Genomic DNA, 27,258 nt, shown 5'->3' with positions numbered 1-27,258 from the left:
TCTGTCTTCTGTACTTCAAGATAGATCCTATACATCACCATTTGTCTGTGGCGGCCACCTCTGTGTTTACAACTCTCTCTGTTTCTCTCTATCTCTCTCTATCTGTTTCTCTCTCTCTCTGTCTCTCTCTCTCTCTCTCACACACACACACACACACACACACAAACACACAGGAAATGCATAAATGCATAATATATATTAATTATATCTTTATCCAGTATATATTAGTTTTCTATTGCTTCTGTAGCAAATTACTGCAATAGCTTAGCTATTATTTTGTTGAAGGAGCCCCACCCACATGGTGGCTTAAAACCACACCAATTTATTATCTTACAATTCTGGAGGCCAGAAGTCCTAAAATCAAGGTGTTGGCAAGGCCACATTCTTTCTGGAGACTCCAGAGGGATCATCCACTTCCTTGACATTCCCGACTTCTAGATGGCACCTGCATCTCTCGGCTTGTGGCCCCTTTCTGCATCTGCAAGTCAGCAGCATGGCATTTTCAAATATTTCTTCCTCTCTGACCTCTGCTTCCATCCTTACGTCTTCTCTCTGAATATGATCCTCCTGACTAACTCTTTAAGGACCCTGGTGATTACATTTACAGCTCACCCAGATAATCCAGGATAACTTCCCCATGTCAAGATTCTGAACTCAACATATCTGCAAAGTCCCTTTGGCCATGTAAAGTAAGATATTATGGGGTTCCCAGGATTAGCATGTGAACATTTTGAGAGCAGGGGGCTGTTGTTCTGCTCACCACATCCAGAAAGCATAAATTAAACCCATACTCTTTGTCAGCATCACCTTGTTCTAGGCAAAAGTAAATGGGATGTTTACTCTTATGGACCCTTGACTGATCCTTAGACATGCTGCTTTCTTAGACATGTTGGGCATCCTTAGGCATGCCCAACTGTGGAGGGGGCAAAAATGATTATGTATGTTGCACTTTGTCTCTAAAACACTATGACGTGAGTTAAGAATGAGAGCTTCAGGGCATTAAGGGCAGGGACTTGAGAAGACCCAAATTCTTTCCTGCTGCCCTTACCCCCACACCTGCCACCTGCACAGTTCTTCAAAGCCCCATCCCACAAGAAGGAGGCTGAAAAGAGACCCAGAGGTGCATTCCTACCATGGCATATGTGCCACTGTCAGATGCTCTTCTTTTCTTTTTTTTTTATTATTATTATACTTTAAGTTTTAGGGTACATGTGCACAATGTGCAGGTTTGTTACATATGTATACATGTGCCATGTTGGTGTGCTGCACCCATTAACTCGTCATTTAACATTAGGTATATCTCCTAATGCTCTCCCTCCCTGCTCCCCCAACCCCAGAACAGTCACTGGTGTGTGATATTCCCCTTCCTGTGTCCATGTGTTCTTATTGTTCAATTCCCACCTATGAGTGAGAATATGCGGTGTTTGGTTTTTTGTCCTTGCGATAGTTTGCTGAGAATGATGGTTTCCAGCTTCATCCATGTCCCTACAAAGGACATGAACTCATCATTTTTTATGGCTGCATAGTATTCCATGGTGTATATGTGCCACATTTTCTTCATCCAGTCTATCATTGTTGGACATTTGGGTTGGTTCCAGATGCTCTTCTTAACCAAGAAGCAATCACATCTCCATGGAGAGACAGAACCTTCTAGAATGATACCTACAATTTGTTATATGCCAATTATAACAGGTGCTGTCCTGGATGATTTCTTTTATGATCATTAAAATTTTTACAAGAACCCTGAAAGACGAAGTATTATTACCTTTCTTTGGAGAACAGAGATTCCGAGATGCAAAATCGCTTGCCTGCGGTCACGCAGGTCATGAGAGGCAGTGCTGGGGCTGGAATCCCCACTCTATGCCTCCAGAACTGCTGCTCCTGCCACGCTGCACAGGGAGGCTAGGGGCAACCTGAGAGAACAGAGTTGTGTGGTGAACAAGGTCAACACAAAGCACACACCGTGGGGGTGGGGGGGCTCCGGGGCAGGATGCACTCTTAAGTTTCCTGAGTGCTTTCTTATTTTACAGTGAACTCAAACTGTCCAATCAAATAAGCTTCAGTGTAAGCAGAGGTAAAGCTGAAGGCAGTCACCTTCCCACTCTATCAGCTGGTGTAGGGGGAGGGCAGTGGCTTCGTGGCACAAACAGATTAAGACTGGCACTGTGTGTAATGTCCAGGCCTGCCCCGGGGCAGACAGGGCCAGCCTGGCAGGACCCCTGTAGCTCCTGGGCTGCGGGAGAGGATCTGTGGGCTGATTTCTGCTTTTTGATGCGTGAATGAATATAAGACTAAATATGGCTTTTATTGCTTTATTATTATTATTATTATTATACTTTAAGTTCTGGGATACCTGTGGAGAATGTGCAGGTTTGTTACATAGGTATACACGTGCCATGATGGTTTGCTGCACCCATCAACCTGTCATCTGCATTGGATATTTCTCCTAATGCCATCCCTCCCCTAGCCCCCCCACCCCCCAACAGGCCCTGGTGTATGATGTTCCCCTCTCTGTTTCCATATATTCTCATTGTTCAACTTCCACTTATGAGTGAGAACATGTGGTGTTTGGTTTTCTGTTCTTATGTTAGTTTGCTGAGAATGATGGTTTCCAGCTTCATCAATTTCCCTGCAAAAGTTATAACTGTCCCTCACTGAACTTAGAACTTTATGTACAATGACTCTCTTCACTAACCTACTAAGGGACATCTATAGCAGTGTCTCTATGGGGAGAATTGAAACCAGGGAAGACGGGGTTGTGAGGGGTGAGAGGAGCCAGAAGGAGGTGCTGGCCACATCATAAGAGGATTCACATTAAGTGGGATCTAGGGCTGGGACCCTCAGGACCATGAGCTGGTCAGGCCATGGGGATCAGAACCACGGCTGTGAATAACACAAATGTCAGACACCTTCACATGGGTGACAGCCTGGCAGCCTGAGGGCATTAAGAGGGTCCCTAGAGAATGCTGGCCATTGAAAATCAGTGAATTTGGCTGATGACTAAGAAAGGCTGTTACATTTCTGAAATCCAACCCTGACGGTGCACTGGGGATCATAGTTACCTTCTAAAGGGGAAGGAATTGTATAAACATATTCAATGGACACAGAGTTTTCAGGATAATGTTATAATGTCAGCTTCTGTCACAGCCCTGAGAACAATAGGAATTAGTGGATTTATTAGGCACTACCTCTGTACACCATGGATGTGACAGCAAAGGTTCAGGCTAACGATGGAGTCTAACGTTCACTCAAGTGAGAGACAGGTGCAGAACATGAAGGTTCTTGTTTTACACGAATATTAAAACCTGTTTTTGCCAATAGATGGATGTATCCATGCCTGCAAGCTCGAGGAAATGGGTGTCGTAGTTTTCACTGGCATCTCTTGGTATGCCCATAACTTTATGGAGGTTTACTTTCTTCATAAAATTTAACCATCTGTAGATATAAGTAGGTCCTATATCTTCCCCCCAATGCATGAATAATTTTTTCTAAAAACATCTGGTAATAAGACAGATCTATAGAAACAAGAGCTTCATCCAGAAACAAAGAGCAAAATGCGAGAGTGTGGCCAGCTAACGTTGGACCTGACAGGTTATGAACAATGTGCTCTAACACTTCTGCTGAATAGGTATCAAACTGTTCATAAATGTTCATAAGGTCCTTTAACGCAGGGGGTTTCCCCATCAGAATTCATCAGTTAGGACAATGTGGTTTTCTATCATTCAGCTAATTCTTGGTTTTAAAGAAATGGCTGGGATGGGGAGAACCCAGACATCATTTGTGTCCAGGCTAAAATCCTCAAAGTGAATACTGAAGAGTGACAATTCTCACCCAGTTCCTGACACCTCATGGGACAGGCAAAATAAGCATGGTCATGTTCATTTGACTGGGGAGGAGTAGGAATCTCCTCAGGGCAGGGTGAATTGCCTGAGGTCACACAGCTAGTTCAAGATGGAGCCAGGTCTCCAAACTCCTAATCAGTTCTTGTCTGATGCCATGGGCATCAATTAGGATTTAGGTCTAACCTCATGTGGCAGGTACCCCAACAGAGACCTCAACAAGATGGAAGGTTTTCAGTCTCACATGAAATAAGTTGCGAGGGCTGGTATAGCAACTCCAAGACCACACATCCTGGTTTTCCCAGGACACACTCAATGTAAGTGTGTCGTCCTAGCATAATTATCAACACTCAAAAGTGCTCATGTTTGGATAATAAATTACAGAACCAGTGTAGTCAGTAAGGGCACAGGCTAACTCTTTCTAACTTCCTGGTCCAGCATCTAAACAAGTAGCTTTTATCCCAAGGCAGGGGCTCTATGTATAGTTAAACAGGTTGTGCATTACCCAACTCTGGGGAACATCTTTCACCTTGTATGCATTGTGGATTTACTATGGCAATTTTTCAGTGGATGACAGTAAAGCGTTTTGTGTAGTGGGGACCTTTTCTGGTTCTCATAAAGTTACGATGGAGGTTAATGGCAGTGCTGTTCTGAAGTCACCTAGTAATCCAAAAAAGGCTGCTGAGGCTCCAGCCATCACCTCCACCATCCTGACACAGAAAGAAGGAAGGGCAAACAAAAATGGAAGCAGACCTCCTTGATGAAAAGTTCCTTTTAAAAAAAGGAAACTTCCTGGAAGCCCCACCAACATTACTGTTTCTATCTCGCTGCCACACTTGGCTGCAAGAAAACTGGGAAGTGTAGTCTTTTAGCTGGACATTCCCAGTAGTGCAGGAGAACATCACACACCGGGGCCTGTTGTGGGGTGGGGGTAGTGGGGAGGGATAGCATTAGGAGATATACCTAATGTAAATGACGAGTTAATGGGTACAGCACACCAACATGGCACATGTATACATATGTAACTAACCTGCACATTGTGCACATGTACCCTAGAACTTAAAGTATAATAAAATATATATATAAATAAAAAATAAAATAATAAAATAAGGAAAAAAGTAATGAAGAAAGGGAGAAGGTGGGATGAAAATGAAAAATGAGCATCCACGCCTCTCCACCTTGGGATTCTGAGTTTAATCCAGAGACCACCTGATACCCAAATTTGATTTAGAAAATAGATTAAGTCCTTCCACTGAACATTCTCTCTTCTCATTCTTTCCTGCATTACAGATTTGGTTCTATACCAACAGCATCTTTGGAAAAGCTGGGATCCCTCCGGCAAAGATCCCATACGTCACCTTGAGTACAGGGGGCATCGAGACTTTGGCTGCCGTCTTCTCTGTAAGTCAACTGAGGGTTACTCCTGAGAATGCCACAGGGGGTTACAAAGCACAGTGGGAATGTTCATAAAGTCCTTTAAGGCATGGGCTTTCCCCATCAGAATTCATCAATTAGGACAATGTGGTTTCCTATCATTCAGCAAACTCTTGGTTTTAAAGAAATAGCTGGGATGGGGAGAACCCAGACATCATTTGTGTCCGGGCTATTGATCCAAAACCTCAAAGTGGATACTGAAGAGCGACAATTCTCACCCAGTTCCTGACACCTCACGGGGCAGGCAACACTGCACTGTGGGAACCTCAGGCAACAAACAGGCATCTCTATAGAGGAGCATGTCCTTTGTCATGCCAAAGGGGGCCGGATTTTAGGAGGTCATCATGCAGCTCTTCACTGACATTTTACCCATCTAGAGAATATTCTTCACTGACATTTTACCCATCTAGAGAATATTTCCTTCCTATATTTTGCTTCCCTGTCATCTTCCTTTTAATAAATAACTCCATCCTTTGAATTCTCACCTAGTCACAAATGATGAAATATGAATGCCCTGTGAAACAGGGCCATATTGTCCCCAGGAGTTCGGATCAGAGAATTGGCTTGAATCTCCAATCTCTTACCATGACATTTAAAATGTTTCAAAACCATTAGCAGTCATCTCATTACCCCAGACATGTGGGAGTTTGCAAGGCAAAGGAGAAAGGACATTCAGTTGACCAGTATAATAGAGAGGAAGACCTTAATAATAAGCCAATATGTTCAAAAGAAGGCATAGAGCTCATCTCTGTTTCTCAACCTCCAATATGCAAAACAAACATCTGGTGGAGGGGAAAGTTGGGTGGCTTCAGAACCTAGTAGAAATTTCCAGATCTTGGAATCGGATCAAACTGGATTTGAATCCTGGCTCCGGCACTTCTTGGCTGTGTAGCACTGAGCAGTGCACTCAACATCTCTGAGCTTCAGTTGTCCTCTTTATGAGATGCTTGTGTCTCTTCTTTTTTGTAGCTATGTCTGTGCCTCACATTTTGGGCACACAGCACACAGTTAGGCTCCCTTCCAAACGGAAAGAGAGGGCTAAAATTAGAGAGTTATATTCTCTGACCTTGATGGAGTAGTTCATTTATTTTCACTCTTGCTGACTGATTTGCACTGACAAGATTGATGCCCATGCAAACAGGCAGAGGCTTGCAATTGTCTTTCTGACTTCTTGTTGACAGAACATTTCATTTTGTACCTTGCACTTAATGGGTCATTCTAACAAGATGCTTTTAAAAAATAGATACCATAAAAAATGTAGAGGAATGATGTTTTGTCTCTTTCCCTTTCCACTTCGTGGTCTTTTTATTAGAAGAAAACATTTCAACGTTTCACATTCTGGAAGTTTCACAAGATTCATTCTTGTTATTCTCAAGTTATAGACTGCACCCAGTTTTGTTTATTTATTTTTACTTTGAGCAATGGAAAAACACAGTCTGAGATGAAACTTATGGGGGAAGTATGGGAGATGTTTTTTGTTTTTTGTAAAGTATTTTATTGGTATTGTGAAGAAATCAATACCAGCTCATTAGGGCAAATTTGTAAAATTCGGAAAAATAGAGAGGAACAAAGAAGAAATTACCTACAATCATACTACCCAAGGAAGTTTGGCAAATTCTTCCCTTGTCTTTCTATGCATAGATGTATATTTCTTACATAGTAGCACAGTAATCCTATTCTAAATACGAGCTCTAATCTGCTTTTGTTCACATAATCTTATGTCAGAATGACTCTCCATTTTCTTATTTATTATTTTTTTGTTGAAGTGTATCATATATGCAGAAAATCATGTAGATCATCACCTTCCCTGAATTAACACTAGTGTTGAACGATTTATCCTTCTCCAGTAATTTTCTGTATGATAATTTCCTTAACCATTGTCTGCGGGTGAGGTTGTTGAATGTCTCTGCTCAGAACCTGATGGCAGTGCCATGCTTTCTGGGTTCCAGTCCCAGCTCTGTGTCTTTTTATTAGCCGTGTGACCCCCAAGTAAGTTATTCAGCATCTCTGTGACTCAGTTTCCCCACTTCTAAAGGCCATCATCCCTGCTTCATAGGGATGGGCTGAGGATTGTACCAATGAATATACATTAAGTGATTCCAGCAGTGGCTGGCAAATGGTATACACCCAGTAAGTGGTAACTATTCTTGTCCTATTTAGGTAGATTTCCATAATGTGTGATTTTACATAAGGCTACGATGGACATCCTTGTGGAGAGCAGGATTTTACAGGGGCTCTTGCTATCTTTTGATAGTTGAGGAAACTAAGACCAAAAGGAGTGACTTACTCTGGGTCACACAGTCAGCTGGCTCAGAACCCAAGAGAGTGGGGAAAGAGAACATCATGGGGCCCCTACTGTCCCTGCCACCGACACCCCAAAGGGTTCTACATGGGACCTCATGAATGCTCACATCATGCCTGAAAGTCCAATGATTGCCCTTGTTTGAAAGAGGGGCACACTGAGGAAGTGGCTACACTTCTTCGCTTGGTCCAAGAAGACTTCACGGGAAGCCATTCTTATTCATTCCAGACTCCAGAAGCCACTCCTTCTCATCCCGATGCTCTGGCAGGCAGATCATCTTCCTTAAAAGCTGACAATTTTGGGCAAAGTATTCCTTGGAAACCCCAGAAAGGAGGGTAAATGACTTCACAGTCCTGGAAGGGAAGGAAGATTCCTTTCTAAAATCAGAACTCAGAGTCGCAGCCTCTGGATAGTACTCCTGCCACTGCCTTTAAGTTTGGACCCAGTGGATCTCAGTCATCTGGACCATGGCCAGTTGGTACCCCGCCATTTAGCAAGCTCTTGCCAGCTCCTCCCATGGTCAGGCTGTTGGCCCTGTGCTGGGCTTACAGAGGGCCTTTGCCATGTGCCTGCCTGTAGGAGCTCACAGTCCAATGGAGGAGGTTGACTATGACCCAAGGATAAATGATGTTTTGCTGTTCTAGAGGTTCAGGAACCTCTGTGTGGGAGGTTCCTCTGAGCAGGAAGTGATGCTTCAGAGCTTGGGTGGTGGATTCTTTCATACAGGCATGCATTCATCCATTCCACAGACACCTAAGGTGCACTCATACTGTGCCAGCTGTCACAGGTGAAGTTGCTGTGATCTAAAGAGAAAAGCAAACCTGGAAACAATTACCACATGCAACACTGAGACGAGCTTCCCTCTCAAATAAGGGGTTCTGGGAAGGATTCCTGGAGACAGGGACCTGGAACCTGAGAGCTGAGGGCCAGCAGAAGTTAGGTGAAGTGAAGTGCATTGGGTAGTCTGTCCCCCTTTCATCTTCTCAAAGAGCTGGAGATGCAAGGATGGATGCAGAATAGTCCATTGGAAACAGTCCTTAAAATGGTAGCATTGACCCCAATTCCTGGAAAGGCATGAAACTAAATTCAGCATGAGGTTGAGAGTGTGGAATAGAAAAATGTTCTGGGGAGAAACAGCTTTGGCTTTAGGATGAGGCTACTCTGAATTCAAATCCTGATCACCCATTTACCAGCTAAGTGGTCTTGGGAACATTGCCCAACACATCTGAATTTATTTGCTCATCTGTAAAATGGACATAACCATTCCCACCTGTGGTAGGCAAAATAATGGCTCCCCAAGATGTCCACACCATGATTCCCAGAAGCTGGGAATATATTACCTTACATGGCACAAACGAATGTTGCAGGTGGGACTAATCTTGAGATAGGGAGCTAACCCTGGATTACCCAGGTGAGCCCAATATTATCACAGGGTCCTTGTAAGTGAAAGGGGGAGGCAGGAGGGTTAGAGTCAGAGAAGGAGATGTGATGGTGGAAGCAGAGGCAGGAGTGACGCCATTGCCAGCTTTGAAGGTGAGGAAGGGGTCACACGCCCAGGAATGCAGATGTTCTCTAGAAGCTGCAGCAGGCAAGATTCTGCCCTGGAGCCTCCAGAAGGAACCAGCCCTGCAGACACCATCGTGTTTGCACTGCAAGATCTATTCTAGACTTCTGATTTCCAAAAGTATAAGATAATCCACCTGGGTTGTTTTAAGCCACAGAGTCTGTGGTAACTCGCTACAGCAGCAATAGGAAACTAATACAGCATCTGACAGAATTATGGAAACAAAATCTAAAGTGTGTGAAAGCCACTCCCCTGTTGCTCACAGAGCATCAATATAAGGTAAGTTCCTTGCACTTTCCAAAGTTATGTATATATAAAAATATCATATTTATATAGGTTATATATATAATAATATGCATAATATATTATAATGTTTATATATTATGTATTTAAAAACAAGGAAATAAAATATGTAGATATATTTTATATATTTATATATTGATATCAAATATATAAATATATGAAATTTATAATATATAAAATATATTTTATATATTTATATAATATACAAAAATATATATAACTTGAAATATATTTGAAAAGAAGGCAATAAATATATTTATATATACAGTTACATATGTAATAAACACACAAATATATATACATATATTTCATCCAGCCCTTTGAAGTGATTGCTTATCCAAAAAGACTTTCCAATTTTTTTCATTCCTCTTATGAGATTTTGACAGTCTATTAAAATGGCTCAGGAGGCTAATAAAGTTGAGAGGGGAAAGACGTCTTTGCTCATTTGATCTGCAATTAATTTTGGCTCAGGGCATCAGTCATCAGCTTGGGGAACTGTAAATAATTGCCATCTTTCAGAAACAGCTGGTTTTCCAAATTGATTTGCCTGGCACAGTGTTAACTCTCTGATGAGTGAACTTCCAGTGAGCGTCATTCAGGCCATGTGGGGCAGGGGCTTTGTGGGGTGAGGGCTCACTCTTGAGAAGCACAGACTCTGTGCTTTTACAAATCAGGGGTCAGAATTCACAGGAAGTCATTCTGATTCACTGCAGTACATTTTCATAATTAGCAAGAATGGAATATGCTCTTGACTTGTAGTAAAAAAAAAAAAAAATCCTTATGGTTTCTGTTGCCTGTAGTCTCCATTGCTTCCCAATAAATTCAACAATTTCAGAATCAAAGGCCTCAGAGTTTACTGCTGGAACTCAGGACACTGGATCCAGCCCGTGTGAGAGCAGAACATGGTAAAAGAGAGAAAGCAGGGTGATAGATCATCTGGGCTCTGTTTCATACTGGCCCCGCACCTGCTAGCTGGGTGACCTTGAGCTAGTCACTTAACCTCTCTGATACCCATTTTTCTCTTAGTGAAAGTGGCAATAATAACAGATCTAAGCCTTAGCAGGTATTGTCATGGGAATCATACTGTAATTCACAGTGCTTGGCATAGAGAAGATACTCAATAAATGTTAACTATTGTTATGGGTTGAATTGCACCTCCTCAAAATGCATATGTTGAAGTCCCTAGTACCTCAGAATGTGACTTGAATTGGAAATAGGATCATTGCAGTTGTAATTAGTTAAGCTAAGATACGGTTATACTGGAATAGGGTGGGCCCCTAATCCAATACGACTGTCCTTATGAAAAGGGAAAATTTAGATGCAGGCATACACACAGGCAGAACGCCCTCTAAAAATTAGAATTGTGCTGCTGAAAGCCAAAACACACTAGAAGCCAGGAGAGGGCCCTGCAACAGACCCTTCCCTGGCACCTCCAGAGGCAGGGCCCTGCAGACACTTTGATCTTGGACTTCCAGCCTCCAGAACTGTGAGACAACACGTTTCTATTGCTGAAGCCACTCTGTCTGTGGGACCTTATCACGGCAGCCCTGGGAAACTCACGCAGTTACTCTTGTTATTAATATCCCTGAAGAGAAGCAGACATGGAAAATGCCGAAGCTGCCCTGCTACCTCTCAAAGACTAGAAGTCGAGCCCAAGGCCAGGGTGCTTCTTCCTCCAGCACTCAGCAAGTGCTCACTTGGGCCCCTGCTCTGTGCCAGTGGACAAAACAGACAAAGGTCTCTGCTGTGGAGAAGGAGAGCTCCTCATGGGGTCACAGACAGTGTAACAAGGGAGTACCCCACACAGTGTTTTAGAAGGTGAAGGATGTTATGAGAAAACAGTAGAGCAGAGAAAGGGGAATGGAGAGACGGGGGCAGTTGCCATTTTAAATATTGTGGTCAGGCTCCAGGTGAGCCCAGCTGTCTGGGAAGAGCATGTCAGGCAAAAGAAGCTGCTGAAAGAAAAACCTTTGGGAAAGAGGGACACAGTGAACCTGAGCAGCTCGAAGGCTGATTAATTCAGGGCAGCCGAGGGCATGTAGGGTGGGTACGCCACCTATCAGGACCTGCAACCTTTGATAGAGGGACAAAGCCAGGCAAAATGTCTCTGTAGAAAGTGAACCAAGAAACCAACCCCTGGCCTCATTCTCTTTCTTCTGCCTTCTGATTTCTGACCTCTGATTTCTGATTTCTGCTGAAGCCGCCTAGAGGTCAGAGGGCAGGGAGCTTGTTGATTTGAGCCAATGGGTCTCCCTCTAGGACAGACAGCAAGAATCTGAGAGGTGACAGGGATGTCTGCAGCAGCCCAAGGCAGGGGCAAGGATGTGGCTGCTGCTTGAGGGGCCACGGGGCTGGTGGGGGGGCATGGGGCTTGAGGGGATTCAAATATGGTTTGCAGATCTTTTCTCCCATTTTGTAGGTTTTCTCTTCACTCTGTTGATTGTTTTCTTTGCTGTCTATAAGGCTTTTAGTGGACAGGGGTGTTAAAAGGAGAGTGCCAGGTCATGCTTTAAATCCCTCTGACTGCTGTAGACAAAATAGATAATGGCAGAGGGTGACAAGGGTAGAAACAGAGAGCGTTGTCACAAGGCTTGGAGAGAGGCCGGTTTTCCCTGTGAATCATCACACTGACATGTGCTCTAGAACTGGCCTCGAAAGGACTGAGTTCAATTAATTTCCCTTGACAGACATTCCTTTTTCATTGATAAATAATGATTCTATGGCATTTCTATAGATCACAGACTAGAAAAAACTACACCCTTCCTCCACTAAAATACTAGATCAAGTCCCCAGTTTATTTAACAAATGTTACAGGACCTTAGGAGAAATGAAGGTTGTAGCAAGCAGAAACAAAGCTAGATTTTCCCCTTGGCTCCCAACCCAAACCCCTGGGGGCCTGAGCTCAGTCTGAGCTGGGTGGCATCCCCAGATCTGAGAAGTTAAAACTCAGGCTAAATGGCTTTTCATGTTCAGAGCTTAGATCAAAAGCATTAGTGTTACCATTGCCTGAGCAGGAAGCAGGCAGAGAAATGTGGACTCTTGTTGATATGGTTTGGCTCTGTGTCCCCACCCAAATCTCACCTTGAATTATAGTTCCCACAATCCCCATGTGTCATGGGAGGGACTGGTGGGAGGTAATTGAATCATGGGAGCAGTTACCCTCATGCTGTTCTCATGATAGTGAGTGAGTTCTCATGAGATCTGATGGTTTTATAAGGGACTTCCCCCTTCACTGGACACTCATTCTTCTCCTTCCTGCCACCACATGAAGAAGGATGAGTTTGCTTCCCCTTCCACCATGATTGTAAGTTTCCTGAGGCCTCCCAAGCCCTGTGGAACTTTGTCAATTTAACCTCTTTCCTTTGTAAACTACCCAGTCTTCGGCAGTTCTTTATAGCAGCATGAGAATGAACTAATACTTCTGGTTATGACAGGTCATCCTCATGGGGTGAGGACTGGGTGGGGATGAGGAAGGGAAGAAACAGAGTCAGTGCCCCAGCATCCCCAAGCAGAAAAGGTGGGGTTTTGCCCTGGAAGCACATTCCCCTGCAGTTTCCACTCCCACCCACCCCAAGCTCTGAATAATATCTTTTAAGTAAGTAGCTCTATTTTTGAGTTTGGCCAAGGACATACCCACAAGTCCGTTCCTGCAGCTCACCCTCTGACTCTTGGGATGTGCTCCTGAGTCTTTATTTCCCACCAAATTTTCCTGATTTACTCCCCATCCCTCTGATAACATCCTTTGGCTCCCCTGTGTCCGGCCCCACCAGCTTCACTCACCAAAGGAAAGTGCGGATGTGGCTCATGGGGTGCAGGGTGGAGACAGCATTTACCATCCCCTTGTGTCAGTTCTAAGTGGCGGCTGTTCCCACTGCCCACTGCCCTCTGCCAACTCGATGCTCCTGCTATGGAAGCCCTGACTCCTAAGTCATCTGGACATCCAGTGTCTCTTTCTCTGCTCCTTGAAGAGCTAATTTTTTTTCTACTTGCCCAAATTTCCAAGAACAATATGAATGTATCCTCACAAACCTGTTTAGAACCACATTTTGCCTTTTTTGAGAAGAGTAAGAGCATGAGGGGGAGTGCTTCACTTAGAAACTACAGAAGCTACGGTCTCAAGCCAAGCTTGTAAAGTGACCCAAGTGGAGGAGACATCCACAGGACTGGAGAACTTGGAAAAGCCTGTCTGCTGCCAGCCTTTCCTTCCATCCCAGTTGGCATGGGATGGAAGGAAAACCCATGTCTGTTTTGCGCTTTGGCTGAAATATCTCAAGACATTTTAATTTGTTATGCTTAGAGATCATGGGCCACCCTGGGATGATCATTATTTAAAACGCAACTCTCATTTCTCACACCTTTGGCCCAAACAGATACACCGATACCTTTTATGCACATTCATCTTTTAAGCAGAAATTCCCAAAAAAGTTTGTTTCATTGAATTATATTCCGTTTTTAACTTAGAGAGAGCCTGTCCCAAGCAGAAAATTGTTTCTGGCACTCTGTCCTCTGAACATAAATTTTAAAATTTCACTAACTTGCAATAACCACAGCTTTCCAAGGCCTTGGCTTCTTTTTAGAGAGATTTGTGAAAGTAAAGATTAGCCTTTGCATGTTTAAAACAGGATTACCAGCAGCTAAAAGTAATACTGGAATGTGAAATTTCTTTTCATGCAATGTACCTTGGCCTTCTGTTCTCTGCGGAGGGAGCTGCGTCAGTGATAATCACACCATTCTCTGCTCCTTTCTCCCATCCTTTTGCAGCTAAAACTTTGACAATAATCCGACTTCTGACTAGAAAGTCACCAATTGCTCATGTGCCAAGGGTTCCTCAGGTATTCCTCCATTCCAACATGTCAGGATTAGGAAACAGCTGTTTGGGATGCCTGCGGGGTGGCCCTCATCTGGGCCACATCTTGCCCCAGCATTTACATTTCTCTCTGAAAGAGTCTCAGTTGTCTGCACCGCTTTGGCTGAGTTATCAGGGGAAACCTCATAGAGTTGCTTTAAGATGTAAATTTGAAAGAGTGAAAGAGAGAAAGAGAGAGAGACAGAGGGAGGGAGGGAGAGAGAGAGTGTGTGTCATGCATCATGTTTAAAGAAATGGCCATAGTAGTTGTCATGCATTCAATACCATTAATGGTTGCTCAACGGAGTATGGCTCTAGTAAAGCCTGTTGAGGAAATCACACCAGCTGACTAAAGAGGGAGCTCTTGCCTTTGGCTGGGATCCCTGCAGGGAGCAGTCAGACAGGACGTCCTGAGGGAGGCAGAGCCCAACCAACAGGGCTTCCTCCTGGTAGGCTTCTAGGGCCCCTGCGCACAGTCAGTCCACACGGCCCACAGACCCAGAAGCATCAAGCCAGGCAAGGATGGGGATTATGTAAATCAGAAGGATTTAAAAAGGCCCCGGCCTGGAGTTGGACACAGAGAATGCGGCATCTTCTACGACCAAAAGGCTCACCCTGGCACAGGAAAGAACTCATGTAGGACGCTGTAGTCCCTGAGAAAGTCAGGAACTCCTGCCATGCACGGAGTACCGCATGCAGTTTATATAGAGAGATATACACATTGAATACAATATAGACAATGAGCAATAAATAAAGTGTATATAAAGTAATGTATGTGAAATAATATGAAAGCACATTACATCAGATTTGGACGCTTTAATTGAGATAAATTTGAAATAAATTAAATTTTAGGCGATATTTTCTTGCCCTCCAGCTCTTCCTTTTTAAAATGTTGTTTATTGTCATATAATAGTTGTACATATTTGGAGACTACCTTCCTTCTTTTTTTTTACATACATTCAATCATTTAGCAGGCAACATTACAAGCCCTGCCCTCCATCAGGTGTTAGCTCCTTGTGTTGGTTTGCCCAGGCTGCCAAAACAATGTGCCACAAACTACGTGGCTTAAACAACAGGAATTTATTGTATCACGGTTCTCAAGGCCAGAAGCCTGAGAGCAAAGCATCAGCAGTGCTCATTTCTCCTGAGGGCTGTGAGGGAGAATGTCTCGTGCCTCTCTCCCAGCTTCCAGGAACTTACAGGTGATCTTGGGTGTTTCTTAGTTGGCAGAAGCATCATCCCAACCCCTGCCTCATCTTCAGATGGCATTCTGTCTGTGTATGTCTTTTTTTGTTTTTGGTTTTTCTGAGGTGGAATGTCTCACTCTGTCACCCAGGCTGGAATGCAGTAGCACAATCTCAGCTCACTGCAACCTTTGCATCCCAGTTCCAGCGGTTCAACCTCCCTCCTGCCTCAGCCTCCCATGTAGCTGCGATTACAGGCATGCACCACCACACCTGGCTACTTTTTGTATTTTTTTTAGTAGAGACAGGGTTTCATCATGTTGGCCAGGCTGGTCTCGAACTCCTGACCTCAAGTAATCCACCCATTTTGGCCTCCCAAAGTGCTGGGATTACAGGCCTGTGTGCGTGTCTGTCTCCGTGTCCACACTTTCCCTTTTCCATTGGCTCAAGGACACCAGTCATCATGGATTGAGGCCCATCCAAATGATGTCATTTTAACTGAATCACCTAAAAATAAAGACCCTATTCCCAAACAAGGTCACATTCTAGGGAATAGGAGATTAGGATTCCAATATTTCCTTTTTTGAGAGAATGCAATTCAGCCCATAAAGCTCCCCAAGGGCAGAGACTCCTGGCTCTGTCTTCTCTGTGCCCCAGTGCCAGTGCCGTTGGAGGCTCTCAGTGACCTCAGGCAGCTCACACAAATGAAGGGAGAAAAACTTTGGGAGCATGTGCATATTCTTTTGATAAATGTGAATGTGTATTTGCCTCAGAAACACTGGGGAGAGGAAGTAGAGCACAAAGGTTAAGAGCAAGACTCTGGAGCCGGAGTGCCTAGACTTACTGACTCACTGTGCAACCTTAGCCAGGTTGCTAAACCTCTCTGAGCCTCAAGTTCTGGATATAATAGTGGATGATAACAGCACCTACCCCAAGAAAATGTAATCAGAGTTAAGTTATTAATATATATAAAGCAGCCGGAACCATTCCTGGTACATAGCAAGGATTGTAACAATGTTCAAACATGGGAATAAAGACAGCATGAGATTGGCATAAGGGCAGCCCCACAGATCAATGGAACAGAATGGAATCCAGAAAACAAAAGGTTGCTGAAGTAATTCAATGAGGAAAGGATAGTCTTTTCAACAAGTAGTGTCATAAAAAGTAGATATCCACATGGAAAAATGTGAATGGCAACCCTTATTATACCATACAAAAAATTAACTCAAAATGGACCACGTATCTAGACATAAAAGCTAAACTCTAAAACTTCTAGAAGCAAAGGAGAAAGTTTTGCAACATTAGGATAGGAAAGATACAGAATCACAAACCATTTTTCAAATGATACATTGGATTTCATCAAAATTAAAAACTGTGACTATTTAAAAGGTATTGTTAAGGAGATAAAAAGGTAAGTCACAGACATGGAGAACATACCTATAAAACACATTTGAGAGGGGACGTGAATTCAGAATACATAAAGAACTCTTAAAACTCAAAAATAAGACCAACTGCCCACTTGAAAATGAGCAAAATATATGAACACATGCTTTACCAAAGAAGAGTTCCAAAACATCAAAAAGCACATGAAAAGATCTTCAACATTGTTACTGTCACCGGGGAAATTAAAGCTAAAACCCACAGTGAGATACCATTGTTCACCAAAATGGTGACAAAAATTTAAATGGTTGATATAATACCACGTGTTGCCAAGGATGTGGAGTAACAGGAAGGCTCATCCACTGCTGGTGGGAACGTAAAATGGCACAACCCCTTCAGATAACATTTTAGCAGTTTCTTATAAAGGTTTTACCCATCCAACTCAGTCATTCCACTTATACATATTTACCCAAGAGAAATCAATGCACAAGTCTACATGAAGACTCAATAATCATAATGGTTTTATTTCTCAGAGCTGAAAATTGGAAACAGCTATTGGGTCAACAGGTGAATGGAGAAACAAATTTTGGTATATCCATGCAATGGAATACTGATCAGCAATACAAAAGAACTGTTGATATGTACTACAAGAAGGATGAATCTCAAAAACACTGCAATAAGCAATATGAAATGATAAATCGAATCCTTGTGCTGGAAAGCAGATCGGAGGTTGCCTGGAGTTGGGGGAAGAGACACAAGATAATTCTGGGAAGTGATGGAAATGTTCAATATCCTAATTGTAGTTGTGGTTATAAGGTATATACATTTGTCAAAACATACAAGACTGTGCAATTCAAATGGGTACGTTAGACTGAATGAAAACTACACCTTTATAAAGCTGCTTCTTAAAATCCTAACCAGAACAAAAGGTTCCCATTATTATTTCACCAGAGGTCCCAGCCCTGTGGGGAAGGGCACTGGGTGCTGGGTGAATGGCTGCTGAGTGGATGGGTGACCCCATGGCTCCAGAGTCCCCAGAGGGGGTTTCCTGGGAGCATTAGGATTTTGACAGTCATCCCCAGCTGACATCAGTAGCCTTCAGTCTGCTGTTCGTCTGAGTTAATGTCTTCACTCATGATTTTAATGTCAAGTGGAAATACCACGTTCGCTCTAATCCCTTCCAACAGGCTGCACTTTAACTGGACTTTAAGGAACGGGGGGAGGAAGAACAGAGCCGGGAGACTGATTGTCAGATGGGAGGGTTGTTTTTATCCCTTCTTTCTCTTTCAAAGCTGTTTCCCTAGTGTCTTCCTAGACCATCTTTAAAGATGATTTCCAAATCAGGGAGAATGTGTTCAGCCTTTCATTGGCTCAAGTTACTGGTTCATCAAGAGACTTTAGGGAAATGAAACAAAAAGCCACATGTCCCTCACCCCACCCTTTCCAAAGCATTTGAACGTCAGCATCATGGTGTAAGATAATGGTTCTCAACTGACTTTTGTAAGCACACTTTCTGACTCTGAAATTGTGGGTGGTGCACTTGAAACTCTTTTTTAAAAACTTCAAAATACTGAAATCAGTAAACATATATGTTAATTTCCGTAAAACAATGTAACACATGATGAGCTTAGTGTAACAATATAACACATATTAATCTCATTATAACAATGTAACACGTGCTGATCTCCCTATGACAATGTAACACATGCTGATTGCAGTGTAATAATATCTCCCAGCAACTGTGATGCTCTTCCATGGCACATTCTGTTGTCATTTCAGCACCAGGTCACTGGATACTCTAATCCAACTCCCCTAAGAAGCTTAGGAGACAAAGTTCCTGCATATTCCAGTTATGAACAACCTTCATTTTCAGCAACAGCTTAACTTTTGGCTCTGTCCTGTTAGCCACAAGAAAAGCTGTGACATCTTTAGATTGTACCAAAACCATATTTTACACAGTTATGAAAAATTGCCAGTATGGGTATTGGAAATATTTGGTGATTTGGAAAGAATAAAGACATAATACAGGGGACAGAGATTTGCATCCAACACTTCAACTAAATCTACTTTTTGGTGTTTTTAAGTCAAAACTCTCCGGAGAAAATCAGGAAAACTGACAGACAAATAAAATAATAATCACATATTCCCCCAACCAGAGTTAGCCATTATAAACTATTTCTGCATATATTTTTCCAGGGTGTATTAGCTTAACATAATTGTAATTGATATTTTATAACTACATGTTTTAGTATATACAGATTTATGTCCTACTCTTTTCGCCTAAGATTGTACCCTGAGAATTTTTCTGTACCATTTTACAATTCTTTAAACTATGTTAATTTCTACATATTTACCATCTAAATATTCCAGTATTTATTTAACTAATTGTTGGTGGATTTCTAGATTATTTCTATTTCCCCAGTAGTATAAATAACACACCAACAAAGATCCTTGTCCATGCATCTTTGACCAAACATCTATTTCCTTAGGATCAATGCCCAGAAGGTGAGTGACTGAGTCCAAGGGTGTGGACGTTTGCAACTGCCCCTTGGTGTAAAACAGCATCTATCCCACTTCCTTCTCTCTGAATAGTTAGACCTGGGTGACTTTTGGTAAATCCCATAATCACTCTTGGCCTCTGATCCTGGGCCCAGATCTCTGAGAGTGCTACACCAAGATTAACATGTGTTGCGCTGAGATTAACATGTGTTGCATTGTTACACTGAAATTAGTATGAATTACACAGAGATAAGCATAATCTCTCTGGGCCCATAATTTCATAATCTCTCTAAGCCCCTGATATCTCTGGGCCTTTTCTCCCATTACCTTTGCGGGGGTCCCTCCTGGCACTAGGACCCAGCTCCCTTGCCCATGTTGCACTGGACCTGGCACAGCAGCCCCATCAGTGTCTCCTCTTTGATGAAACCCAGCTCATGAGGGCCTAAGAGGAAGGGATGCTTTAAATGCAGGTTTCTCTGTGTCTCCCTCCCTCCCTCACTCCCTCCCTCCCTCCCTCATTCTCTCCCTCCGTCCCTCTCTGCCTCCCCCTATCTCTCTTTCTCAGAAGCTGTTGGTCATTGCTTCCCTCCTGACTCTCACTGGGCCTGACTTCCCTCCCCGCTTCCCACCAAGTGAAGTTACTGTCCCTCAGTATTCTCGAACCTCACTGCCCTCCCTGCCCTCCCCCTGCAAATGAGAATCATTCTGCCTGCGTTATAAAGACAGACCTTCCCTCCCTCAGCAAACACTTACGCCACACCTGTCAGGTATTCTTCCAGGCTCTGGGAAAGCAAAGATGAAGGCTCCTAGCCTTCAAGTGAAGAAAGAGAATCAGAGAGCCAGGAATGCGGAGGGGGGAGGGGGTGGGGGGGGGCAGAAAAGTGATCAGTGCCCTTGTTCGGGTCCGGGAGCTGCACCAGGTGGGACACTGGGCTGTTACCAAGTGGTGGCATTGTCTGTTTCTAGTTTAATGTCAAGAAAATGTAACGTCACAACAACAGAAAAGATTTTGTAGGTGATCCCTGCTTTGCCACTTACCAGCCATGTGACCCTGGACAAGTTTCCAAAGACTCTGTGCCTCTGTTCTTTTACCTGTAAGATGGAGCAAATAATAGAACCTACTCAAAATTATTGTCAGGATTAAATGAGTTGCTGCATGAAAAGTGCTTAATACAGTGCTTGGCACATAGTAGGTGCTCAGTAAATGATCATTAGCTATTGGTATCTAGACTAACTCCATTATCATCAGAAAAGATGAGAAATTAAGACATGGAAGGGTTAATTAACTTGTTCAAGGCCACACAGCCAGCTACGGGTAAGAGTTGGGACCAGATCCCCAGGGCGCTCCTTAGTTAAAATGAATAATATATTTCCTGCCATTTATTGGCAACCTCTTTTGTTCATGAGTCTATTTCAGGCATCGTGAGTTCTTTCGCTTTATCTCACAGCTACCCTGCAAAAATGGTATTATCATTCTCATTTTCCAGGTGGGGAAACTGAGACTTGGAAAAGCTGAATAACCTGTCCTGGGTGCAAAGAAGGCTAAGTGGCAAAGCCAGGAATTCAGCTCAGATCGCCCATCTTCAGGCTTTTGTGCCCCTGGATGTCACCTGTGCTCTGTTCCACTGGGCCAGGTTTCTAGGAGGCCAAGTTTAAAGGCTTGAGTCTGCCCTTCTTCCCTAAGCACCCAGGAGAAAGGCATTTCTGACCAGAAGTCTTGGATGCTTTTAGAGACATGTGGTCATCAGCCAGGCACATTTTCCTCCCAGGCCTCTGACTTTCTGGGCCAGCACCCTCCGTTCCCCTCAACATTCATGCCCAGGTAACTGAGAGGTCCATGGCCCCAGGCAGCACTACATGGCCGGGGTGCTCAGCTGACCCACAGGGCTATGCCCTTCGGACAGGCAGCTGTCACTCACCCCTCAGTGCCGGCTCTGCCCAGCAGAACAACAGCCCATGCTAAGCTTGGGGGAGAACGCCCATTGCCTAGACGGCTTCTCACCTGCCTCCCTCTAAGGAACAGGGTATGAGGAAAGAGGAACAGGTAGAGGGCACTGGGGTCCCTGCAGCTGGGTTCCATTGTGGAGAAACCCTGAGGCTTTGGGGAAGGATTGCAACTGTTCGTCTCAGTGCTGCGACCTTCGCACTGTCACCTGAAGCTGGCAGGCAGGAGCCATGTGTGCTCTGGCTTCATGGCCCTCAGCAGCGTCACTGCTTCCCCTTGTCCAAGCCAAATGACTGTTGTGATGGGGACCATCCAGCCCCAAAACCTTTTCCCCCACTAATCCCTCTGCCTGACAAGCTCTCCACATCTCTGTCTGCTACTGCCTCCTCCAGGAAGCCTCGCCTGATTGCCTCATTGAGAAAAGCCATGGATTCTGATTCATTCTGGGCTCAATTTCTGGGCCTCTCTCACCTACTTGCTCTGTGGTGTCTGCTGTTATCTCACCTCTCTGACCCTCCGTGTTCTCTTTTTGTGATATGGAGCATGAGAGGAGGATACCTCACATAATCCGAGTACCTAACCTGTGTGTTGAGTGCAGTCTCTTATTTAACACACCTTTCCACTCCAGACACTCTTGTTGAAGGATATTTTGATTCTCTTGTCACAGATAAAGGCCCTGGGGCTTTGGGAAGTGAAGTCACATGCCAAAGTTCGTGCATCTGGAAAATAGTAAAGCCAGAATATAAACCCAGGTTTTCCTGTCTCTGACATTCGGCTACAATTACTCTTTCAGTCATTGGCAGTTGAGGAGCTGTTTCCTAACCAAGTGGACAAGGGGCACAGGGGCCAGCCAGATGGAGGTCAGTGACAGTCCTAGGCCGAGGGAAGCTGGCTTCGAGGACACAGCTTTAGGGACTTCCCCAGGGACTCCCCACATCACATCCCACAATGAAATTGACTTCCCCAGACACAGGCAGACTGGAAAACGACATGGGCTTCTCTGCCTACTCCCACCCCTGTGCCCCGCTGTGGGTGCCTACCCCTATGAAACCCACAACATAGAGACACAGAGGAGTCACCTTCCATGCAGGTTGCCTCTGAAGGAGGAGAAGGGCTGTGGTGACCATATCCATCCAGTTCCTTCTCCCAAACTCCCTGTTGGAGGAGTCCACCATAGCAAGGAAGATTCGGAGGAGAGTGCTCGTTATTAATGCTGTAGGTGCTCAAGAATTGTGACTTTCTCTCCCTCGCTTTTTCCTTTCTCATAAAGAGCATTGCTTCAGGGCTGTGGCCATAAAGAAGGTGGCCCAACTGTCTCAGGGTCAAAGCCGGTTTTTAATCATGATGCCATTGCCGGTTCCCAGTGCCACATTCCCCTGTTGTGGTTAGAAATGGAATAATAGCTCTCTCTCTCTCTTTTACCCTGGACTAGGGTTTGGTCATTGAGCACCTGGGACGGAGACCCCTCCTCATTGGTGGCTTTGGGCTCATGGCCCTCTTCTTTGGGACCCTCACCATCACGCTGACCCTGCAGGTGAGACGATGTGCTTGTCACATTTGAGGGAGATAAGCATGGAGCTGACTTCTGGCTTCATCGTTTTGGGGCCTTTGATTTGTGGGTTCATACTTCTACAGAAAACACTTGTGATAAAGCTCTCCCCGGGGGCATCTCATCTCTGGAGCTGCTGAGGGTCTCAGTGAAGAGGGTTTGGTGAGGGGTCCTTGGACTGGGAGATGAGAGACCTGACTTCTGGTCCTGTCACTCCTGCTGATGAGCCGTGTGATCTTGGGCAAGACACTTTCCATCTCTGAGCCTCAGTTCACCCATCTATGGAATAGAAGAGCTTGCACTAGACAACCCTAAGGTGCTCCTTCCAGCTGTCACCTCCCAGCATGAGTGCCAGGTACTGCATATCAGCCACTTCCCCAGTTGTCACAATTTTAGGAACAGTGGCTCTGGAGCCAGACAGCCTGTGTGGACCCTGGCTTTTCCTTACTTGTAATGAAACTTTAGCAAGTCAGCTCCTCTCCGGGCCTCATCTCTAAAATGAAACAGTCGTCCCTTCATCCAGGAGTATTGTGGGATGAAATGAGAAAATGCACTGAAAGCACTTGGAACAAGCACTCAGTGGATGTGCATGAAGGAGGAGGGGTGGCGATGTACTTCATCCTTACAACATCAGTATTTTTTTGTTTTATGGAGATAAGGAAACTGAAGGATAAATATAAATAAATAAGCTTCCCAAGGTTACACCACCAAAAGGTGGCAATTAGATCCCCGGATCCTGGGCTTCTGCCCCCTGCATGGCTCAGGGCAGCTTGCATTAACTGAACACTGCCTCAGTACCTCCAACTCATCTTGGTGCCATGGGAAGCGTGAAGCAAGGTTGCAGCAATTGATTAATCTTTGCATTTTTCAAAAATGCATCTGGAAATTGATAGGTGCACGTTTTGATCACTTGTCAAATGTCTTAGTGGCCCCAATGTTTCTAGAAGAAGGCACTGTTAGCATGGTGGTGGCTGATGGGTGCCCTTTGAAGAGGTGGGGCTGGCAAGCACGCTGACTGGCAGGAGGTGGAAGCATTGCCTTCAGGGACAATGCGCTGGCAGATGCAGTTCCTTCCTGACAGCCAGGCCCAAGCTGTCCCAAGCTCCAGCATCTTTACAGTCCTTCAAAGTTCTCAGGAAGCCAGTTAGGCGATGTTCCAGGCCATTGTCTTTCTGAAACTTGTGTCAGAAGTTTAAAAGGAAAGCCTGAAGCCCACAAACCCCATCTAAGCCTCATTTCACAAGGTTTCGGAGCTGTTCTTGGCTTGGCCACCCTTGTCTCCTCCAGTGCCCCACACCCTGCCCCCGGCAGCTCCTCAAGGAGCCTGGCAGTTTCCTCTCCTAGGGCTCTTCTGTGCTTGGCTAGCTTCTGCTTGCTTTCTGGACTCAGGAGGCCTTGGACATTCCTGGACACCTCTTCCTGCAGGAAGCCTCCCCTTGCTTCCAAGTCTGGGTGAGGTGCCCTCTCCTGTGTTCCCATAAGCCCCAAGGGGGAACCCTGTGAGATCACTTATCACATACCATTGACTTTCACTGTTGGCGCATCTCTCTCTCCCAATAGACAGTGACTGAGTTGTGTAGGGCAAGGGCCTGGCATGAACCATATCGCATTTCCACCTCCCATCCCAGTGCCTGGCATCCAGCAGCAGCTCAGATCAATCAGCTGAATTAGTGAGTGAGTGAGTGACTTGGTACAGAAGCAAGCCATACAGTGTACAAGAGTCCATGAAGCTCCTCTCAACCCCTAAAGCTAATGGATTTGGACACAGAACAAGGGGAAGGAGGGAGTTCCCCATTCCTCTGTCTGCCCTCTGTACCCCTCGCCCTCCACTCCAGACTGTTTGCAGCTTACCCCCCCCCCCCAATGGTGCCCTCTTAGGATTCTGTGCCCTTGTGTATGCTGAACCCCCTACTGGAACCTCTTTCCTTTCCTTTCCCACTGGGCTGACTCTGGCTCAGCCTACAGAGATGAACGCAGGCTCTTACCTTCCCTTCAAGTCAGGTGGCCTCTCCTGGGGCAGCCCTGGCACCCCCACAGACTCAGAACCGGTGACACTGTGTTCTAATGCTCAGCTGTCCAGTCTGCTAGAGCAGGAGCAATCCCAAAACATCCTTTTGCAACCAGCACCAAGCCACCCACCCCCCGGATGAGTGACAGCTTCTCCAGACACATTCCATGAAATGAATTAACGCATCTCACACCTTGCAAGATGGCAGGGGTACAAATAAGGTCCTTTATGTAATAATATCAGAACTAAGATAACTTCTTTTAAGCAAAATATAGAAGCCTTTAAAATGTATATGAGGAAACATTCATATATATACACACATATGTATATATATACTTTAAGTTCTGGGACACATGTGCAGAACGTGCAGATTTGTTACATAGGTATACATGTGCCATGGTGGTTGGCTGCACCCATCAACCCATCATCTACATTAGGTGTTTCTCCTAATGCTATCCCTCCTCCAGCCCCCCACCCCCCGAACAGGCCCCAGCATGTGATGTTCCCCTCCCTGTGTCCATGTGTTCTCATTGTTCAACTCCCACTTATGAGTGAGACATGTGGTGTTTGGTTTTCTGTTCTTGTGTCTGTTTGCTGAGAATGATGAACTTTTATAAATGTGATAAAGCTGTGAAAATTGCTCATATTGCTTGATGCCAACTAAGCCCTCAATCAATGTGAGTTATTGATTTATTTACCACTTCCTGTATGCCAGGACTATGTCAAACTCATCACAGGCTTCATCTGATTTCATCATGGCTATAAAATAAGCAGATGGAGTGACCGAAGGGTTATCATTGTTCCCATGTTATAGATGCTGAAGCTGGGGCTTGGTGACTTCAAGTGACCTGTCCAAGGTCACACAGATGGATGGAGGAGGAGCTGGGGTGGGAACTCAGGTCTTCTGGACACACCATCACCTCCTCACCTGACCACTCCCTGTTCTCTCCCAGGACCGCGCCCCCTGGGTCCCCTACCTGAGTATCGTGGGCATTCTGGCCATCATCGCCTCTTTCTGCAGTGGGCCAGGTAAGGCACCCCTCCCTCCCCACTGCCCCGTCCAGGGACTCATGGCATTACCAAGCTGGGGGGCTCTCCTCATACAGATGGGGAGCCCAGAGCCCAGAAGAAGCAAAGCCTGACTGGGGATGTGTGTCTGCTGCCTTTCTTTTGGCCCAATTTAAATGTAGCTGACTGTCTGCAGTCTATCCCACAGAAGGTGAAAATGGACTCACCTGAAGATGAGTGGGAGATAATTTCCCACCACACAGCAAGAGCAGTTCATACGTGGGAGGGCTCTGAGCCAGAGGTGACACTGGTTTGTGATGAATCAAAGACAACCAAGTCACAGTCTGTGCCTAAGCAGTTATGGTCTATGGTGAAAGATGTGGCAATAATCATGTCTAAGACATATTGTTCATTGATTTTGTGTTATACTTGGCTAAGAACTTGACCTGTGTGAGCTCATTTAAGGCTCAGGACAGTTCCAAAGAAGACAGAGATGGAAGGTGACTTGCATGAGCGAGTAGGTGGAGTGGCCTGACTGCCAGGCCCAGGCCCCAACCACCAGCTTACATGGTAGCTGTGTGAGTGTGCAGCTGGAGTATCCCAGCCTCAGTTTACCCGGGACTCACTTCTAGCCCTGCTGTTTCCTAGCCATGGGTCAGTAGGAGAGACTTCTTCTCTTTGTTAGCCTCAGTTTCCCCATCTGTACAACGACAAGGATGCAATGCAACTGAGGACCCTACCATTCCCTGGCTCTGTGTCCACGTCCAGCAGGGACCTCCAGCAGAGTCCAAGGTCAGACTGAGAAGGGGGGCTCAGGGCAGGGTCTGACACAGCCATGTGCTCTCTCATGGGATGATATTCATGGCTGTTCTTTGGTTGTGTTTCTTGGTGGATGCAAACAGTAAGTTTCTATCAGAACAAAGGGAACTGAACTTCTGTTTCTCCCTTTGTGTTGCTGATTCTCGTGAGCCATTACATTCCAGGTTCTATTGCATTCATGGTGGATGGAAAGTGTCCATTCAGGACATCGGGATATTATAATAAGATGGCAAGGTGGCAAGATGGGCTATGGAATGGTCGGGGAGGGCATCAGGTGCACATACATGCACACAGCACGCACGCACACACACACACACACACAGACACACATAGTGCTATGAGGGTGGTCAGAACGGCTGCAAGAAAAAGAAAGAAAGCACCTCCCAGGCAGGGCAGCGAATTAGAGGATGAACACACAGCACATGTTGTAGTTTACAGTGGACGCGAGGAGTAAATGTGTTTAGTCTTCCAGGGCATCTGCATCACAACCTCACATCCACATCTTCACATCAGTGCTCTGGAGGTGTCCAGCCTGCGGCCCTATGCTAGCCTGGGGACATGCATGAGCAAACCAGACA

The 27,258-nt window shown here is 45.0% G+C and overlaps 1 protein-coding gene across 19 annotated transcripts in view; it reads left to right on the top strand.

The window, feature by feature from the left end:
• The window catches only part of SLC2A9 (solute carrier family 2 member 9), a 279,004-nt gene that overhangs the window by 138,286 nt on the left and 113,460 nt on the right, over positions 1–27,258 (top strand). For 16 of the 19 annotated variants that reach the window (XM_063809388.1, XM_063809384.1, XM_063809396.1 and 13 more), the window contains 3 exons: positions 5,130–5,240; positions 22,729–22,830; positions 25,807–25,882. In XM_063809388.1, the coding sequence (XP_063665458.1) occupies positions 5,130–5,240; positions 22,729–22,830; positions 25,807–25,882 (289 nt within the window). The remainder of the gene's footprint in view (positions 1–5,129; positions 5,241–22,728; positions 22,831–25,806; positions 25,883–27,258) is intronic. The other 3 variants (XM_063809385.1, XM_063809394.1, XM_063809391.1) reach the window with 1 other exon arrangement.

The sequence above is a fragment of the Pan troglodytes genome, chromosome 3 (assembly GCF_028858775.2).
Source record: "Pan troglodytes isolate AG18354 chromosome 3, NHGRI_mPanTro3-v2.0_pri, whole genome shotgun sequence".
Taxonomy (NCBI): Eukaryota; Metazoa; Chordata; class Mammalia; order Primates; family Hominidae; genus Pan; species Pan troglodytes.
Note: the sequence above shows the minus strand (reverse complement) of the source record. Positions and strands in the feature narration are given on the sequence as shown.